An 18,905-nucleotide genomic window follows, 5' to 3' on the forward strand; every position below is an offset into this window, starting at 1 on the left:
ACAGCTGCCACGGAAGGAGAACTACAGACCAGAGAACCGGCCCCTCTCAATGGATCCCACTGAGAAAAACTTACATTCAGCTGCCTTTCCTTTATGTTGAATAGTGACCAGACACCTATGTGTGTAAACTTGTGCGCCTATTAATTAAACGGTTATAAATATACAGAAGAGCTCCTCCGTCAAAAAACATAAATAGATCCTGTTGTGCTCCCACACCCTCCCGGTTCTGTAAACATTTGGCAATACATATCTATATATCTATATCTATATATATACATATACACATATACATACACAGATTGCTTCCAGCAAACAAATGTGCAAAACGTAGCCGTCTTGTATAGAGGACGGGCAATGAGGTATACTGTGTTTGTGTGTGGATTACCCGTAAGCTATTCCAGACCTGCTCTTCAGGGCCTCTCAGGAGCTGCGATGCCTGCCCTGAGTTGGCCTGACTCTCTCGACACCCCCCCTCCCACCAGCAGAACAGCTTCCGGCAGGGAAAAGGAGCATCGTCACATCAGGGTGCAGCCGCGCTGTTCGCCGTAGGAGTTGTCCACACGATCAATTTCCTCAATGATCCTGGTGAAGACACCTTGGGTCATCTGCGAGGCACAGAAAGGCAAAACGCACCTGGGTTACCCAAGAGCGGAAGGGGAACGCTGCTGCGTTTGTCAGGCTTCGGGGAATCAGATGCCTCCCCCGGTGGCAGGAATTAAGCAGGCCAAACAAAAGGAGCATTCTTACCAGATAAGTTCTTTAATAATCACGCTAAAAAACGGCGTTGCTCCCAGTAAAGGCTCACCCTCTCCATCCCCATTAATCTATGTCACTCCTATGACGGGAAATCCCAGAATACCTGAAGGAGCGTCTCCGCCCCCATTGTTCAGCCCGGACACTGAGGTCCAGTTCCAAGGGCCTTCTGGTGGTGCCCTCCCTGCGAGAAGTGAGGTTACATGGAACCAGGCAGAGGGCCTTCTCGGTGGTGGCACCCACCCTGTGGAACGCCGTTCCCTCAGAAGTCAAGGAAATAAACAACTATCCGACTTTCAGAAGACAAATGAAGGCAGCCCTGTTTAGGGGAGTTTAGGGATGTTTTATCGTGTTTTTAATATTCTGTTGGGAGCTGCCAACAGTGGCTGGGGAAACCCAGCCAGATGGGCGGTGTAATGGCCTTAGGGGTTGCTTGTGCGTAAATAGCCGCCACTCTGGGCTAGGTTGGCTGGTTAAACCATTTCTCGCTGGACAGCCATCCACTCCGTGGCTGTTCAGTCGCTGGCAGAATCCGTCAGTGGGCGTTTCTTAAACCTTTTCCAACATAAAAGTTGTTTGACGCCCAGTCTCCTCCTACTCTCCCTGCGCGGAAGTCTTCTGCGCAGGGAGGGCGTGGGTAGCGGAGGACCTGTCCTCTCCCCGCTGGTGTCCAGTGAAGAGTCCTGGAGCCTGCTCTCTGCTTCCCCCATCGGCCCCCCTCTATCCCTGGTGTTGCGCTGATTTTCTTCCCCAGCCGGAGACCTGCCTCTCTCCCTGCTTGGCCCCTCTCCAGCATCGCTGTGGAGCCTCGCCTCCTCCTCCTCTAGTTCCAATGGCAGTTCCCTGACAGGCGGGGTATAAATAATTTATTATTATTATTATTATTATTAGTGGAAGGGGGGGCTTCAGGAATGCAGTCCAAGGACACTGAATCTGCCAGCTGTCTCTCTCCTAGTGCTCTTCTAGCTGCTCCTCACCCAGTATTTCCCAGCTTTCCCCCTCTGGACTATGCCCTTCTGCAAGCCGCTATTCTAAATCAATACTGTCCTCCTGCCCTTGGGAAGGTTCAGAAAACCCACCATTCCTCCTCAGTCCAGTCCCTGACATTTTGAGGATGGTGAGGATCCTTCTGAGGTTTGCAGGGATGGCAAACCTGTGGATGTTGCTCCACTCCAATGAGCCCCAGCCGGCACGGTCATGGATTATGGGAGTCCAGCAACATGGTGGGTGGGTGGGTTTGGACAAGGTCTTTATTCCTGTTTTATCTGTTCTTTGGTGAGGTGCCTGGGCCAGGGGCAAGTCTCCCTTCTGCAACTGGAAGCACTTGAGATTACACCTGCGCCTACCTTTGCAATTATCTTATGACAGGCAGTAAACTTAAAGGACCTCCGGTTAAGACCAGTCAAAGGTGACTATGGGGTTGCGGCGCTCATCTCACTTTCAGGCCGAGGGAACCGGCGCTTGTCCACCGACAGCTTTCCGGGTCATGTGGCCAGCATAACTAAAACGCTTTGGGCGCAACAGAACACCATGACGGAAACCAGAGCGTACGGAAACGCCATTTACCTTCCCGCCGCAGTGGTACCTATTTATCTACTTGTACTGGCGTGCTTTCGAACTGCTAGGTTGGCAGGAGCTGGGACAGAGCAATGGGAGCTCACATCGTCGTGGGGATTTGAACCGCCGACCTTCTGATCGGCAAGCCCAAAAGGCTCAGTGGTTTAGATCGCAGGGCCACCCGCAGGCAGTAAAGAATAAGCGAGGAAACTGCCCATTCCTAGATTCAGGGGCTCTGAAATTCTGGAAGCTGAAACAGAGGCCGCCTGCTCATTCCACATCAAAAACAAAGTCATGGCAATGCTCAAACCGCTGGAAGAAGAAGGAGAGGTTTCTGTGGACATCAGAAAGTCACACTCGGTACCTCTCTTTGCCTCTCAGTGCAAGAGTACAACAAACAGGTATCGTACCTGGTTTTCTTTCGCCGAGGATTCCAAGAACACGGCGCCCCAAGAATCAGCAAGCTTCCGGCCTTCATCAGTCTTCACCTGACGGCTAAAACACACACACAAAGGGGAGGAGATGAAAGCAGGGGAGACATCAGTTCACCACTACAGGTTGTCATTTGAGACACCTGATGCTGAAGATCTGGGACCAGCTAAGCAGCTGGGTAAAATTAATCAAAATAAATCGGACAGTGCTGTATGCTGCCCAGAGTGGCTGGGGAAACACAGCCAGAAGAGTGAGGTATAAATAATAAAGTTATTATTATTCCTATTATTATTACTTTGCATGCCTGAAAAAGGTATGGGTGCGTTATAGGAAATATTTGGACAAGTACAGAATTATTTAGGACATTATTTGGGTTGCAATATTTTGTTTTAGGAACGTGGGTGGCGCTGTGGGTTAAACCACAGAGCCTAGGACTTGCCGATCAGAAGGTCGGCGGTTCGAATCCCCGCAACGGGGTGAGCTCCCGTTGCTCTGTCCCTGCTCCTGCCAACCTAGCAGTTTGAAAGCACGTCAAAGTGCAAGTAGATAAATAGGTACTGCTCTGGCGGGAAGGTAAACGGTGTTTCCGTGCGCTGCTCTCGTTTGCCAGAAGCAGCTTAGTCATGCTGGCCACATGACCCGGAAGCTGTACGCCAGCTCCCTCGGCCAATAGAGCGAGATGAGAGCCGCAACCCCAGAGTCGGCCACGACTGGACCTAATGGTCGGGGTCCCTTTACCTTTATTTTGTTTTTAGAGGGCGAAAGAATAAACTTGTTCCCATCCCTGCTAAGTTCTCATCTACATTCAATGCTTTTGACTAACACTGATGTGTTTCGAAAACTTTTATTGCCTCCACAAGGACTAGAAACCTCCTTTTAAAACACACACACACACACACAAACACACACACACACAAAACCAAAATGCTGAATTTTCCCCCATGTCAATCTCAAGAGTCCCGTTTTGATGTAGAAATGTTTTACATTTCAGAAACGCATGACCCTGATCCCTAGAATCAGGAACCAACAGATTCCTTTGGCGCTTACAACAGGGGCCTATTCAAGGCAGAATTCTACTTTGGAATGTTATGAATGTTTGGAATATGGCAAGATTGGAGCCCAGCAAGGAGATAGGGGTCGGCTCGCACAATGCACCATTTATACTGTGGCAAGGCGTGCGCAAGCATACCTAGTGTGAGAGAATACATGAAAACAACCCCCCCAAAAAAACAACCCTCCCATTATTATCATCATCAAGGAATGATAATAGAAATGATCTTCAATTAAGGGAAGCTGAATGTGATCCTAGTGAGAGACATAAAGGAACAGCATTTGTTCTAAGAGATCAAAAATTTAATCACAAAAAAATTAACCTCCCCAATCCCAATATGGCTGCTTTTATGCCCGGTGTTTGAAAAGAGACAGACGGAAGCAACCACATCCCATCATTAAGGCTCAGGCTGTATGTTCTCAGCAGGGTGGATTTGATTTAAATCAAATCAATTTAAATCACTAGTCGGTAAGACTTGATTTAAATCATTATTATTTTTTACAAAAAGACTCATTCTTGCTGGTATAATCTTAATATTTACAACCAGAGGAAGGTTTCATTTTTGGAATAATAAATTTTCAGAGTAGTTTTTACAGTTCTATCAAAAATCACTGATTTGGTTATACTATTAGAAATACAGTGGTACCTCGGGTTAAGTACTTAATTCGTTCCAGAGGTCCGTACTTAACCTGAAACTGTTCTTAACCTGAAGCACCACTTTAGCTAATGGGGCCTCCTGCTGCTGCCGCGCCACCGGAGCACAATTTCTGTTCTCATCCTGAAGCAAAGTTCTTAACCTGAAGCACTATTTCTGGGTTAGCGGAGTCTGTACTCTGAAGCGTATGTAACCTGAAGCGTATGCAACCCGAGGTACCACTGTACAAAGACAGGCAATTATGAAATTATTATTTCTATTTGGACAACTTTTCTGCTATACTTTACTGGAAGGAGAAAAATAATCATTTCCTTAATAACAATTTATTTAACTAAGACAATAACGTTATAGCATATGTATCCATGTTTGTTAACTGGTGTGTGTTTTAGCACACATGAAAAACTCAAAACAAATCCTTATTTCCTGATGAATAGCCTTTGGACTATAATGTAAACTTAAACAGAAAACTATCTTTAGAAAGATTTTTCCTCCAAAAGCATTTTATTTAAAAAATCCAATTTAAATAAAAAAAAATCCGTTTTAAATTAAAAAAAAATCCGATTAAAAAAAACCCCAAAACCCTGCTTTTTTATTTTTATTTTTAAAAAATAATTGATTTTTATCCACCCTGGTTCTCAGGCGAGAGATGGCAAAGCTCTTACCTTTCTAGAGACAGATCAGCTTTATTGCCAACAAGCACTACCGGCATCCTGCCGAAAAAGAAAGGGACATTCTTAGGAAAATTAGAGGGCTCAAACCCAAAGCCACTCACCAACGCACTTCCAACAGCCAGGGGTTCAGCATGTTACCAGCTCCTGCCTCAAAGGATGCTCTTGCATAGGAGCTGCCAAGACAAGAACTGTGGCACTTCTCTTGTAAGGGCATTGTCAGGGAACTGTCATCGGAAGAACCGGTGGTGCAAGGCCTCCCAGAGGTTGAGAGAGACTTATCAGCGGAGGAGGGAACCAGCAGGGGGCGAGAAAGAGCTCCAAGGGAAAGCGAGTCAGAAGAATGGCTCAGAGACAATTCCAGCGAGAACAGCGAGGAGGTTTCAGGACCTCCTATAGGGACACCCACTCCTCGCCGGAAATTGTCACGTAGAGAGTCCAGAAGACGTGTTTCCGTTAAGGAGCTGTTATGCTGGAAGAAATTCCGTAAACGCCCACTGTCGGATTCTGCCAGCGACTGACGGAGCCATGCTTATGGAGCTCCGTTACAGACAGTGGTTTGTGGACTTAGCCAAACACTGAGGGACTAGGAACTTTACGCACAAGCAGCTCAACATCCCATCACAGGCATGCATTTCTGATGTGAGCTGCTCCTCTCCTTGCAGAACTCAATCAGAAATTATTCCTGTATTTCAGGGGGTCGCACCCAATGACCCCCTTGGGGTCCCTTGCAACTCTATGGTTCCATGAGACAATTTGTACCACGTCACTGTGTGTCGTTTAAGAGAAGGGTCTCCCAAACTTGGGTCTCCAGCTGTTTTTGGACTACAACTCCCATCATCCCTAGCTAGCAATGATGACCGTTCAGGCTGATGGGACCTGTAGTCCAAAAACAGCTGGCGACCCGAGTTTGGGAAAGCCTGGGCTTAGAGGAGAGGTGGAGAAGCTGTGGCCGTCCATTGGACCCATAGCTGTCAACGTTTTCCCTTTTTTAAGGGAAATTCCCTTATTCCGAATAGGATTCCTCACAGGAAAAGGGAAAAGTTGACAGCTATGGTTGGACCTCAACTCCCATAGTCCCTGAACTTTGATCAGACTGGTGGCTAAAAGAAAAAGCAAGCATTAAAAAACAATTAAAGAAGGTTAGAAGTAAAACTATATACATATACAGTCGTACCTTGGATCCCAAACACCTTGGTACTCGGACGTTTTGGCTCCTGAATGCCGCAAACCCGGAAATGAGTGTTCTGGTTTGCGAACGTTCTTTGGAACCCGAACGTCTGACGGGGCTTCCGATTGGCTGCAGGAGCTTCCTGCAGCCAATCAGAAGCTGTGCTTTGGTTTCCGAACGTTTTGGAAGTCGAACGGACTTCTGGAACGGATTCCGTTCAACTTCCAAGGTACGACTGTATAAACTCTATTAAACCATAGAAATAATTTCGAGAAAAACAGCACATATTATTGTAACACCACCCACACTATGCAGTAAAAGAGCTATGATACCACTTTAAACAGCCATGTCTTCCCTCAAAGATTTCTGGGAGCTGTAGTTTGTGAAGGGTGCTGAAAGGAGAACCCTCACAGACCTACATATGTGACTGACTTTTGGTGGCACATGCCAAGCACATGCCCACACCTCATAGCTGTCAACGTTTCCCTTTTTTAAAAAATAAAATAAAATATTTTTTATTGAATGATTTTATGTTACAAAAAATAATACAACCATACTACCACAAAATATAATTAAGAAATAAAAATTACATACATCAATATTTAGTTTGTTATTTACCGTCTTATTTCCTCCCAAACATTCCATAGAAAAACACACGTTTCCCTTTTTTTAAGGGAAATTCCTTATTCCGAATAGGATTCCTCACAAGAAGGCTCGCAAGAGCGTTTACTTCCATTCTAGAATTCTTTCCAATTGTGCTCTTTCCTGCCCGCACGCCACCAAATTAATATTTACCTTGTCTTCCCTCTGCTTTCATATAACTTGCTGTGTAAAGACTTTACCACTTGAAAACTGAGAAGAGAGAAAAGAGGAAGAATGATAGGACATCACTTCTCGATCACAAGACAGTGTCACTCAGGTTAAGCTATACAGACCATATTCACGACAGGCATTTAAAGCACTATGGTACCCCTTTCCTTTCACAGAGCTACAATTCCCAGAGTTGCCTGTGAAGAAGGATTGACTATGATGAAACCACTCTGGGAACTGTATTTCTGAATGTGGTCCTACTGATTTTCACGGAAGTAGAAAGCTCAGCATGGCTGATCTTGTCCCCCATTCAAGTGCTTATCTCCAACAATTGACTGGAATATGTGAAAAAATAGCATTAATCTGAATGGTTCCATTTAGAACAGAAATAGAACAGAGGCCTTCAGTTGTGGAGCATTTGGAAAGGGTTATGGAAACGTGGAAAACTGGAATTGGGAAGAGAAAAATTAAGGCTATTACAGGACCTTCTCTCAAATCATTTGAATAGATTTGCAAGGCAGCAAGGCTCTGTACCATCAACCAGGGCTGGGTGATATATCGATATATCATCCATAACTGGTTTTAAGTCCATAGCGTGAAACTGGTTTCATAATTTTTGACCAGGCAATATAGTCGTACCTTGGATCCCGAACGCCTTGCAAGTCGAACGTTTTGGCTCCTGAACGCCGCAAACCCAGAAGCGAGTGTTGCGGTTTGTGAACGTTCTTTGGAAGCCGAACGTCTGATGGGGCTTCTGTGGCTTCCGATTGGTTGCAGGAGCTTCCTGCAGCCAATCAGAAGCCGCGCTTCGGCTTCCGAACGTTTTGGAAGTCGAATGGACTTCTGGAATGGATTCTGTTTGACTTCCAAGGTATGACTGTATCGTGAATCATGATGTGTGTGTGTGTGTGTGTGTGTGTGTGTGCGCATGTGCTATGCAAAAACCACAATGTGGGAAAAACCGTGTAGCCAGACAATTCCTGCAGCCCATTAACTCTGCCGACTCAGCTCTCCACCTGCCTCCTGCAGGGGGCAGCGAATCACAAGAGCAGGCGCCGGCAAAAAACACAATGCAGGAAAAACCCGTGAAACCAGCCAATATTGTGATATATGGGTATACAGTGGTACCTCAGGTTACGAACTTAATTCGTTCCGGAGGTCCATTCTTAACCCAAAACCGTTCTTAACCTGAGGTGTGCTTTCGCTAATGGGGCCTGCCGCTGGTGCGTGATTGCCGTTCTCATCCTGGGGCAAAGTTTGTAACCCGAGGTACTACTTCTGGGTTAGGGGAGTTTGTAACCCAAAGTGTTTGTAACCTGATGTGTTTGAAACCCGAGGTACCACTGTATCATGATGTTTAGCTGTATTGCAATACAGTGGTACCTCGGGTTAAGTACTTAATTCGTTCCGGAGGTCTGTTCTTAAGCTGAAACTGTTCTTAACCTGAAGCACCACTTTAGCTAACGGGGCCTCCTGCTGCCGCCGCGCCACCAGAGCACGATTTCTGTTCTCATCCTGAAGCAAAGTTCTTAACCCGAGGTACTATTTCTAGGTTGGTGGAGTCTGTAACCTGAAGCGTATGTAACCTGAAGCGTATGTAACCCGAGGTACCACCCTACTGAAAACCAGATATCGCCCAGCCCTAAGGTCAACCAACCAACAAGGTTCAGAGCAGCCTCCATCAACACACCAAACTCTTGGCCTTCTTACCTCTTGAGAGATGTAACGGAATACACCAACACGTAGCCATGAATGCCAATGGTAAATGAGTGAGGCAAGATCGTGTATTCATCCTGGACAGAAACAAAACAGAGAGGAAGAGGCTCTTCAATTTCGATACGTTTCGTGAATCTGAAGACAACCCAGTTCAGCAATCGGCCCGTTTTGAAGCCCATGAATGCACACGTGTGTGGACCATGAATGCACATGTGTGTGGACCATGCTTCAGGACGTGACTCCTGCCCAGATAATGGATCTCTGGCAAAGTTCAGATGAATTTTCTCAAGATACCTCCCTGCACTATGGGCCTTTCGGGACCGTGTGTCAAAGCAAGCAATTAATCCCATAGGCCACAGTGCTGCGGGAGAGCAGTGAAATATCAATAGACAAACAAAGACAACCTCTCTTACCTGCCCGGCAGTGTCCACTAGTTGCAGATGGAATTCATCCTTTCCCAGCATCAACATTTTGTTGTAAGCTAAAGTGGGAAGCGAGGGAAGAAGGCAATTTACAGCAACGTTGTGCCTGCTGCACCCCTCCCCAAACTAAGCCACATCCTTGGCTCCACCCCAAAGTTCTGTGCTCAAGCTATTTTTATCCGCCCTTTCTCCCCCTGCCAGTTTAGTCCTCGGCCAGCCACTATAATCTGTCCCTTGTGTCCCCATCACTGCCTGGCTGTCAAGCCAATGCTGTTTCACCTGAGCTGAGGAAGCAACAGCAAAGTGATTGCTTTCGCGGCGTCTTCTCGCAAAACAGATATTGGGAAAACTCTCAAGGAGCAGAGGCCTTGAAAATATTGCTATGTGCACATGCAGGGCTCGTCTGTTATGGCTTTTCTGCACGTCGTGAAAGTGTTTAAAAAAAACTTGGGTGTGGGAGAGACGCACAAGGGAGATGATGATGATGATGATGATGATGATGATGATGATAATAATAATTTATTATTTATACCCCGCCCATCTGGCTGGGTTTCCCCAGCCACTCTGGGCGGCTTCCAACAAAACACTAAAATACAATAACCTATCAAACATTAAAAGCTTCCCTAAACAGGGCTGCCTTCAGATGTCTTCTAAAAGTTTGGTAGTTATTTTTCTCTTTGACATCTGGTGGGAGGGCGTTCCACAGGGTGGGTGCCACTACTAAGAAGGCCCTCTGCATCGTTCCCTGTAACCTCACTTCTTGTAGCGAGGGAACCGCCAGAAGGCCCTCGGAGCTGGACCTCAGTGTCCGGGCAGAACGATGGGGGTGGAGATGCTCCTTCAGGTATACTGGACCAAGGCTGTTTGGGGCTTTAAAAGTCAACACCAACACTTTGAACTGTGCTGGGAAACGTACTGGGAGCCAGTGTAGGTTAAATGTAGTGTTAAATGGTCTTGGCGGCCGCTCCCATCACCAGTCTAGCTGCTGCATTCTGGATTTAAAGAGTAAATTGGCAAGGAGAGAGTGTGTGCGTATGTTGCACAGCTAAAGCAGAAATGAACAGCCACAAAAGCCCAGGTGCAGATATGGATTGTTTTGATCATAGCCATTATGTTTTTTGGAGCATCTGCCTGGAGTAAATTAGCTTCCCCCAAAGCAGCTGCCGAAGAAGCTGGCTGCAAAAGGACCCCTGAAACTTTTGGCTCCAGTCACTGCTTAGTAGAAGCAGGCAAAGTGGTTCTACAAAACAGCCCGTCCACATACTACGGGCAAAGATGTTTTTCGTGTGTGTCATGACAGCTTATATCCAGATCCCAGGCAGAGTTAGATTAACCTGATTATTTGCAGGACAGCACCAGAATTCGCAGGAGGTGCATTTGCTCAGTAGGAATGGAAAGGCATTCTGCATGTGCTCAGGGGCACATTTACTATTTTCCCACTGGCTTGTACAAATAATAATTGTCAGCTACCAAGCCCAGGCAGTTACAAAGGAACAAAAGTGGCAAGCTCCAATACATGCACAAACCCCAACAGACAATTATCGCTAAAAACATCTGACGCCATACCAACTCAGGGAAATGTTTTGGGTAGATAAATCTCCCCCCTCCCCCCCAAAAAAAGTAATTCCCCAGGAGTGATCACCACACAGGGCAAACCGGAAGTGGACAAGGCAGATTTATGGGGGAAATTGGCCTTCAGATAACCTAAAAAATGTTCCGCTGTATGAAGTGGGTGTGAGTGGCAGCCCCCTTCGAAAACAGGAAAGGACTCTTGCGATGAGGGAGGGTTTGCGGCCTGGCAGGAAGTGAGGAGAGGTGCTACTGAATCCGTTTATCACTGGGGAGAAAACACTTGAGCTTTCCACACAACATCCCAGCTATGCACAAGAGCTATTTGACTTTTAGCATCACCTGAAACCCAAAACAGTCTGTTTTTGCTTCGCTTGGTACAGAAATAGGGCTCTATTGCTCTGCCCATGGGTCAAAGAAAACATGATCAAAACTTCCCTCTATCTTGCTCACTGCTTGACTATAACAAACAAGAGCCCAGATATACCCAGAAACACTTACTGCTTTCCACGGTAGGGTCGTAACACTCCAGAAACTCCCCATCAATGAACTGGTGTGCAAGGGATGTTTTACCTGAAGAGGAAAGATGAGAAAAGAAAGTCTTGCCTCAGGTGTGCTCTTTGGATCTCAGCAGCCGATAAACTCAGCATTCAGAAGAAAACAAACACCTCCAGCAGGTCCCCCCCAAATTACACTGATTCCCAGTTTAAGATCACCCCACCTGTCAAGGAAATTCCCATGCTTAAGTACTGGGGTGAGGTGAAACACAGTGATAGAGCAAAGTAATTTAGTTTTAAACCACTATCGCCCCTGCGATAACTCAAGGTGGGCAATGGACAAATGGTTGAGAGCTCTAGAATAATCTGGAGGAACTCAAAAGAGGCAGGGGGAATTGGTTCACGGAAACCTAAAAAATTGCAAATGTGAATTTTTAGCCTGGTGACAGATCTTCAAAGGGGGGAAGTAAATAATGAAAGTTGTCTTCATGGTACTATTTGATATACAGAAAACACTAACACATTCAGTTGATTTGAAGATCTGATGTGAATTTGCAGAGTGGAGGGCTTTTAGGGGAAAACACTATCTTTGAATATACTTGTCACAAATTGTAGCTCTTACATTTCATGCCTTTTGGGACCCTCTGTTTACAATTTTCTTCATACTGGGGCATGTGTATAGATGGGCATGCCCGCATATATTCTTAATACCTGCCAGCCAATTATAAACTTCACACATTCAATAAAAGTGTTGTGAAACTTCCCTGTTTTTACTTATCCTTTACAAACTGTACATACAGATACAACAAGTCCACTTGTGGACTTTCTTACACAAAATGACCTGATACAACAAACCCTTGTGTTTAAGGCACCATAAAACTCTCGATGGTTAATCCTCAGTTGTGGTATTTCGTGCTTTTAATTTTTAATTTTAACAAATTGATTACATCACTCGGTTATTCAGTCAAGAAATTTAAAACATACTCATTGCTTAATTGGGACGCAAGTGGCACTGTGGGTTAAACCACAGAGCCTAGGACTTGCTGATCAGAAGGTCGGCAGTTCGAATCCCCGCGACAGGGTGAGCTCCTGATGCTCGGTCCCTGCTCCTGCCAACCTAGCAGTTCGAAAGCGCATCAAAGTGCAAGTAGATAAATAGGTACCGCTCCGGGGGGAAGGTAAACGGCGTTTCCGTGTGCTGCTCTGGTTCGCCAGAAGCGGCTTAGTCATGCTGGCCACATGACCCAGAAGCTGTACGCCGGCTCCCTTGGCCAATAAAGCGAGCTGAGCGCCGCAACCCCAGAGTCGGCCACGACTGGACCTAATGGTCAGGGGTCCCTTTACCTTTACCTTGCTTAATATCAATCATCTTGTTGATTCCCTCTTAAACAAATTCATCTACTAAATTTACAGCTCAATGTATATAAGCTTTTGCCGAAGTAAGTCCCATTACTTTCAGATAAATGAGCACAGGACTACAGTCTTAGATATATGTACCGTGTCTCAAATCCTGCAGTATTAATCCAACTGAGATGAGAAAGGGGTTCCCCACCCCCTGTACAGTGAAAAGCAATCAATATGTCAGCAGCTTTTAGCCAGTACCAATTTGTAAGTCGTTGTTTTGGGGTCAGTTCAGGCAATGTTGTTTTATTTAACGCCATCAAGCAAATACAGCATTTAGTATTGCGGATCAATATCTGGATAGCCGTGTATCAGCTATGGGCTCCTCCTCAGCGTAAATTGAGTTTGGCAACACACACACGTCTCTGAATGCAAGGAGACTGGCTCATGGGCTGAAATGTTGTGCCTAATTAGGCTACAAAGCTGGTTCCCCAAGGCTGTTTGTGTGTCGCCAAGTCGTCTGGAGGAAAACAGAAGAGCCAGCAGCTTAGACATCTGCTGGTACATGCAGAGTGGGCCTCATCTCATGCCTTGGGGGAAGCCCACAAGCCCAAGAGGTCATCTGGAGCAGAAGATGGGATGAGCAGAAGTGGGGGAAACGTAATAATAATAATAATAATAATAATAATAATAATAATATATTTATACCCCGCCCATCTGGCTGGGTTTTCCCAGTCACTTTGGGCGGCTTCCAACACAATATTAAAATACAATAACCTATTAAACATTAAAAGCTTCCCTAAACAGGGCTGCCTTCAGATGTCTTCTAAAAGTCTGGTAGTAGTTGTTCTCTTTGACATCTGGTGGGAGGGCGTTCCACAGGGCAGGTGCCACTACCGAGAAGGCCGTCTGCCTGGTTCCCTGTAACCTCACTTCTCACAGGGAGGGAACCACCAGAAGGCCCTCAGCGCTGGACCTCAAGTGTCCGGGCAGAATGATGGGCAAGAGGAAGAGGTCTTTGCTCTTTCTTCCTCTTGGTGACAAAAGAAAGGGCTGTGCCCAAGTACATAAGGATTTAGTGAACTAGCCAGAGATGTTGCATCCCACCTGGTGGACCATGGAGGAAGCGCCAGAAGAAAACAAGAAGATCTGCAAAGATTTGTCTCCACGATGCAGCTCCGGGGTGTATTAACAGCATTTAGCATATTGCTCCCGCACTTCCCACATGAAAGGATCTGGGCTCACGTTCACATCTTTGAACATAAGTGTGCACAGAACAATTTATGAATCTGTTTAGCCTGTACATCTTGTTGTTAACTCTTGCCCTCCCACACTCCTCCAAGATCTTGTAGCTGAGTCAGCATCCTTTTTAGTTCAGCCACAAGGGAAGGGATTTATACAGCATGTAGCTAGTTTAACAAAGGTCTGTATAGTTAAAGCTATGGTTTTCCCAGTAGTGATGTATGGAAGTGAGAGCTGGACCATAAAGAAGGCTGATCACCAAAGAATTGATGCTTTTGAATTATGGTGTTGGAGGAGACTCTTGAGAGTCCCATGGACTGCAAGAAGATCAACCCTATCCATTCTTAAGGAAATCAGCCCTGAGTGCTCACTGGAAGGACAGATCCTGAAGCTGAGGCTCCAATACTTTGGGCCACCTCATGAGAAGAGAAGACTCCCTGGGAAAGACCCTGATGTTGGGAAAGATGGAGGGCACAAGGAGAAGGGGACAGAGGATGAGATGGTTGGACAGTGTTCTCGAAGCTACCAGCATGAGTTTGACTAAACTGCGGGAGGCAGTGGAAGACAGGAGTGCCTGGTGTGCTCTGGTCCATGGGGTCACGAAGAGTCGGACACGACTAAACGACTAAACAACAACAAGCTAGTTTAAAGATGCTGCTCTGTTGCAATTCTCTACTGCAGACTAGCTTAGCCAGGTGCCTTAGATCTGAGTCTAATGCACTAGAACAGCCTCCCCCAACCTTGTGTCCCCAGACTACAACTCACATCAACCCCAGCTCACATGGCTTTACTGGTTCCCACTAATGAAAGTTGTAGCCCAAAACATCTAGAGGGCACTAGGTTGGGAAGATGGCAATACGGATTCTTAAAATTCTCCTTGCTGTGTTGAAAGAAATATTTCAAATTCCTTGAATGTTTATGAGCTTGGGCAACCTGATACCCAGGGTTCTTCCAGTCCAACTTACTAGAGCCTTCTGACATCTCTAATTTATCTGTGAAGCAAAGAGAGGCTCTTTATTCTTTTTAATATGGGCTCTAAACACAGAAGAAAGGGGGCAGCACGACCAAGAAACAAAAGTAAATTGAAATGTGAAGTCATTGTCTTAACCTCATTCAGGGGAATGACATGGCCGGACACTCCCCTAAATACCATTTGTTTGCAAGGACAAGCAACAAGACAGTCCCAAGGCAATTGATGTTCAACGCTGCAAGAGAGCAGAGGTGTGCAATTAAATATGGCTGCATTTACCCATACCAAACATGGAACATTTTGTTTTGCAACAGCCCCACACCAGCAAAGCAGAACTCTTGCTACAGCTTGACCTGTTCAAACAAGGCACAGATGGTTGTAGTAGGAGGATCAACAACCCAAACATTACGCACACAGGGTCCACGCCAACTAGAAATGTATTAACCCCTTCTGTCGCAGAAAGGACCTCTAGCCTTAAAAGCAAATTCTCACGCACAGGCACATCGAGATTATATTACCCACCCAACTCCAAGGAAGAAAAGGCTGCCGAAGGCTTAATATAAGAAAACAAGCCATTTCACCACCCAGCCTTCCATTATGACCTCTGACCTCTGGTCATTTCCTCCCACTGCATGTGGATTAATAGAAAACAGACCCCAAGTGACCTCTTGCATTTGTGTTCAGGGAAGAGGTCAGATGAGCAGGGAAATGTGCATGTGCAAATAACTCCCCAAGGAGAAACTAGGAAAGGTCAGGCAATAAGCTGTTCAGAAGCTACAAGTTTTCTGGACTCAGGAGCCGCTAAAGCTTTTCTGGACAGGCAAGGAGGGCTCCAGTTCACTATAAATAGGTGACTAGGGGGAAAAAGGGGGGGTGTTACTCTTGGATGCAAATGCATGCAGAATTGTAACTCCGTCACTGCAGATCTGCACAAATTCTCCCAGCAACTTATACCTAAACAAGTATTTGATAGGACATGCTAAGATTTGACGTTTGGGGCAGGGAGCTTGTAATAGCATTGTGATTTCCCCTGAAAAAGAAAAAAAAAACACACATGCACACAATTCCCTCCTCACACACACACTTGGCAGAGATTTATGGCACTTTGCAACAAATATTCTGTGCAACCAGCAAAGGGAGAAATGTTTCTGTCTCAGGATGTACAAACTTCAAGCCCAGGAAGCTCTTAGACAGGAAACCCACAACACAGAGAGCAGGGCAGCCCATCCCCAAACACCGGCTGCTCAGAGAATCAAAGGGCACCAATCCCCACACTGCCCCGTTTTCCATTTGGCCTGATCCTGTCAATATTCAAGTTCTACTATTTTGGTGCCTGCCCCTTCCCGATATTTTAAGCATGAAGATCAGGATGCAGGTGGTGTTCCTATTCTTCTCATTTCCCAAATCACCCCTACCTACATTTCCGAAGACCCCAGCAAAGTCGCCCATATAATCAGACCTACCTGACTAGTCCTAGACCAAGGCAGGGCTCTCCCCCTCCCCCCCTTTAAGAGAGAGCTGTAGAGAAAGGAGGGAATCTCGGGCAGGTGTTCCTGGCGCGGACACACCTGCCGAAATCCTCCCTTCCACGCGCGCACCTCCTGCTAGAAAGGCGCAGAAGCGCCTCTCCGCTTTCTCACCTGGAGATGCCGATCCCCCCCTCCCCGGTCCTCTCGCATCCCTCTAAAACCAAAGCCTTCCCAAATATATTTTAAAAAGTCATTTATCCCAGCTGCTCCCAATCCTCGCCGCCTTCCCCACCCGCGCTCCGGATGGCAAGGGCTGCTCCGGGCGCACCACGTGCAGCGTCCTCGCCACACGCACCAGACCCGCTTCCTCCTCCTGCCACGCTTTCCGGCCACCCCCACACCCCACCCATGGCATGCTTCCAGACCAGCCCCCCCCCGGGACCCCCACTCCGCGCGACCCCTTCTTAGCACCCACCCGTGATCCTGCCCGCCCTTCCCCACGCGCCCTTCGATTGTTCCAAGCCTCCGCGGCCAGACCCTCGTGCAAGCACCTCTCCGCCCCCCGCTACGCGAGGAGACGCCCCCCCAATCCTTGCCACCTCCCGAGCACCCACCCCCCGGCCACGTGCCCCCCTCTCCTCCCCGGGTGGCACCCATCTCTTCCTCGATCTGGACCACTTCCTCACCCACAGAGCGGTATCCAAGGATCACGACCTTCCGATAGCGCACCAGCGGCATGGCCCGGCGCAGGGCGTGGGGAGGGAGGGCGTGGGGTGCCGCAAGGCGGGCGGGCCGCGCGATGAAAGAGCCCGCCGGAGAGTAGAGCCGCGGGCGCCGCCGCCGCCGCAACTACAAACGCCCACGTGACCACAACACTGGCCTACAGCCGCCGCTCCTCATTGGCCCCGGGGAAGAGGGCGCGTGCGCGCTGCGGAGTTGTTCCCCTTCCATTCATGAAAAACGGCGAGGGGGGGGAGGCGAGGCGCGGGGGAGGATGCGGGGGGCGTTTCCCGACGCGCAAGTGAGGCGCTCCGCCGGGCGGGAAACCAGCCGGGCGCTTAGCGGACCCTTCCCTAATAATAATAATAATAATAATAATAATAATAATAATAATTTGTTATTTATACCCTGGCTGGGCTACCCCAGCCACTCTGGGCGGCTTCCCAGAAAATATTAAAATATGGAAAAAAATATGGAAGAAATTTAAAGACTATTTGAATCAATACTGTAACATTAAAAATTAGAAAGTACTTGAAAGTACCAAATAGGCCTAGGACTAAATTAAGGGTTAGTTAAATCAATGAGATCTAGAACCTTAAGAAAAGTTAAGAAATTTTACTTTAATTGGAATATTGTGTTTTAATAATGCTATTAGAAAACTGCTACATTTAAATACGAGGAAATTCAGATGGGAGGGTTCAGAGGAAGTCCAAAACATGTTTCTGAGGTTAGAAGTTTAAATAACTAATTAATTTGTGTTGTTTAGGTGTTTGTTGTTATGGTTTTTTTATTTTCTTTTTTGTTTATATTTGTGATTTTGTTTTTGTTTTTTGTTGTAGTGTGTGTTATATTTGTAAGAAACTTAATAAAAACTATTTAAACAAATATATATATATATTAAAATACCGTAATACATCAAACATTAAAAGCTTCCCTAAACAGGGCTGCCTTCAGATGTTCTTACTTTGCGCGGTTCCTCAGCGTGTTTACTTGGGAGTAAATGGCCTCGAGCTCAGTCGGATTTCAATAACGCTGAGCAGCGAGGGGCTGGAGAGAAGGAGGGATGAGGGAGGGGATTGCAATAGAGAACTTTCCTCCCCCTCAGCAGATGAAAACATTAGCAGGATTTTAAGTTTACTTGTAATCGGTGCTTCCCCCCCCAAATTAATTAAAAAATGCTTAGGGGTAGTCTCATTTTGACTCAAGAAAATCACCATTTTATAGTTCGAATTGGTGGAGAAAAAATACAGTAAATGGACAAAAGTACAAAGATTCACAAAATGTTTAAGGGTATGCGTAACCCCAGAAAAAAGCACTGCTTGTGAGGTAACAAATACTTTGGATAATATGGAGGGATACAAAATATAGGTTATGGAATGATATGCAGTTGTAAATGTTCACAATAGGACCCATTGAGGGGATGGGGGGAAGTCTCAAGATTCAGAGTAATCTCTATATATGGATATGTATTTGGACTGTTATAAATTTTTACTTGTAAAATCAAATAAAAAAATTTTTTTTTATAAAAAAAAGAGAAATGAGAACTTTCCTCCCCCTCATCCATTCATTCCTCCTTTGAGAATGGTTGTGATGGACGAGCCATGGCTTATTCACCTCTCTTTTTGTTTTTTAATTTTAATTTTTAAAGTTTATACATTTTACTAATTTTATACAACCCATTAAATTTTACCATCATTTTGACATTTCACAACTTGGCTTCCTTCCCCCATCTTTCTGTGGTTCCTTGAATTCCTTTTAGTATCTTCTGCAAATGAACCTAATTTTCTCATTAATTCGTCTTCTTTAAATATATACTCTTATGAAACTGCAGGTTATTACAATAGTCGTGCCAATGTGTTTAT

General features: G+C 46.1%; 1 protein-coding gene across 2 annotated transcripts; it reads right to left on the minus strand.

The window, feature by feature from the left end:
- Positions 1-385: 385 nt before the first annotated feature.
- On the minus strand, positions 386-17,197 carry RHEBL1 (RHEB like 1). Of its 2 annotated transcripts, none has more exons than XM_083599045.1 (8): positions 17,010-17,197; positions 11,306-11,377; positions 9,227-9,294; positions 8,808-8,890; positions 7,083-7,139; positions 5,111-5,158; positions 2,721-2,805; positions 386-605 (listed from the first exon to the last, which is right to left on the minus strand). In XM_083599045.1, the coding sequence occupies exons 1-8, from the start codon at positions 17,059-17,061 to the stop codon at positions 516-518; spliced, it is 555 nt and encodes a 184-aa protein (XP_083455171.1). In that variant the 5' UTR covers positions 17,062-17,197; the 3' UTR covers positions 386-515. The 2 variants fall into 2 exon arrangements, with proteins under 2 accessions (XP_083455171.1, XP_083455172.1); XM_083599046.1 differs by lacking the exon at positions 17,010-17,197 and adding an exon at positions 11,924-11,967.
- Positions 17,198-18,905: the final 1,708 nt, after the last annotated feature.

The sequence above is a fragment of the Podarcis filfolensis genome, assembly GCF_964270895.1.
Source record: "Podarcis filfolensis genome assembly, chromosome: 2".
NCBI classification, from domain to species: Eukaryota; Metazoa; Chordata; class Lepidosauria; order Squamata; family Lacertidae; genus Podarcis; species Podarcis filfolensis.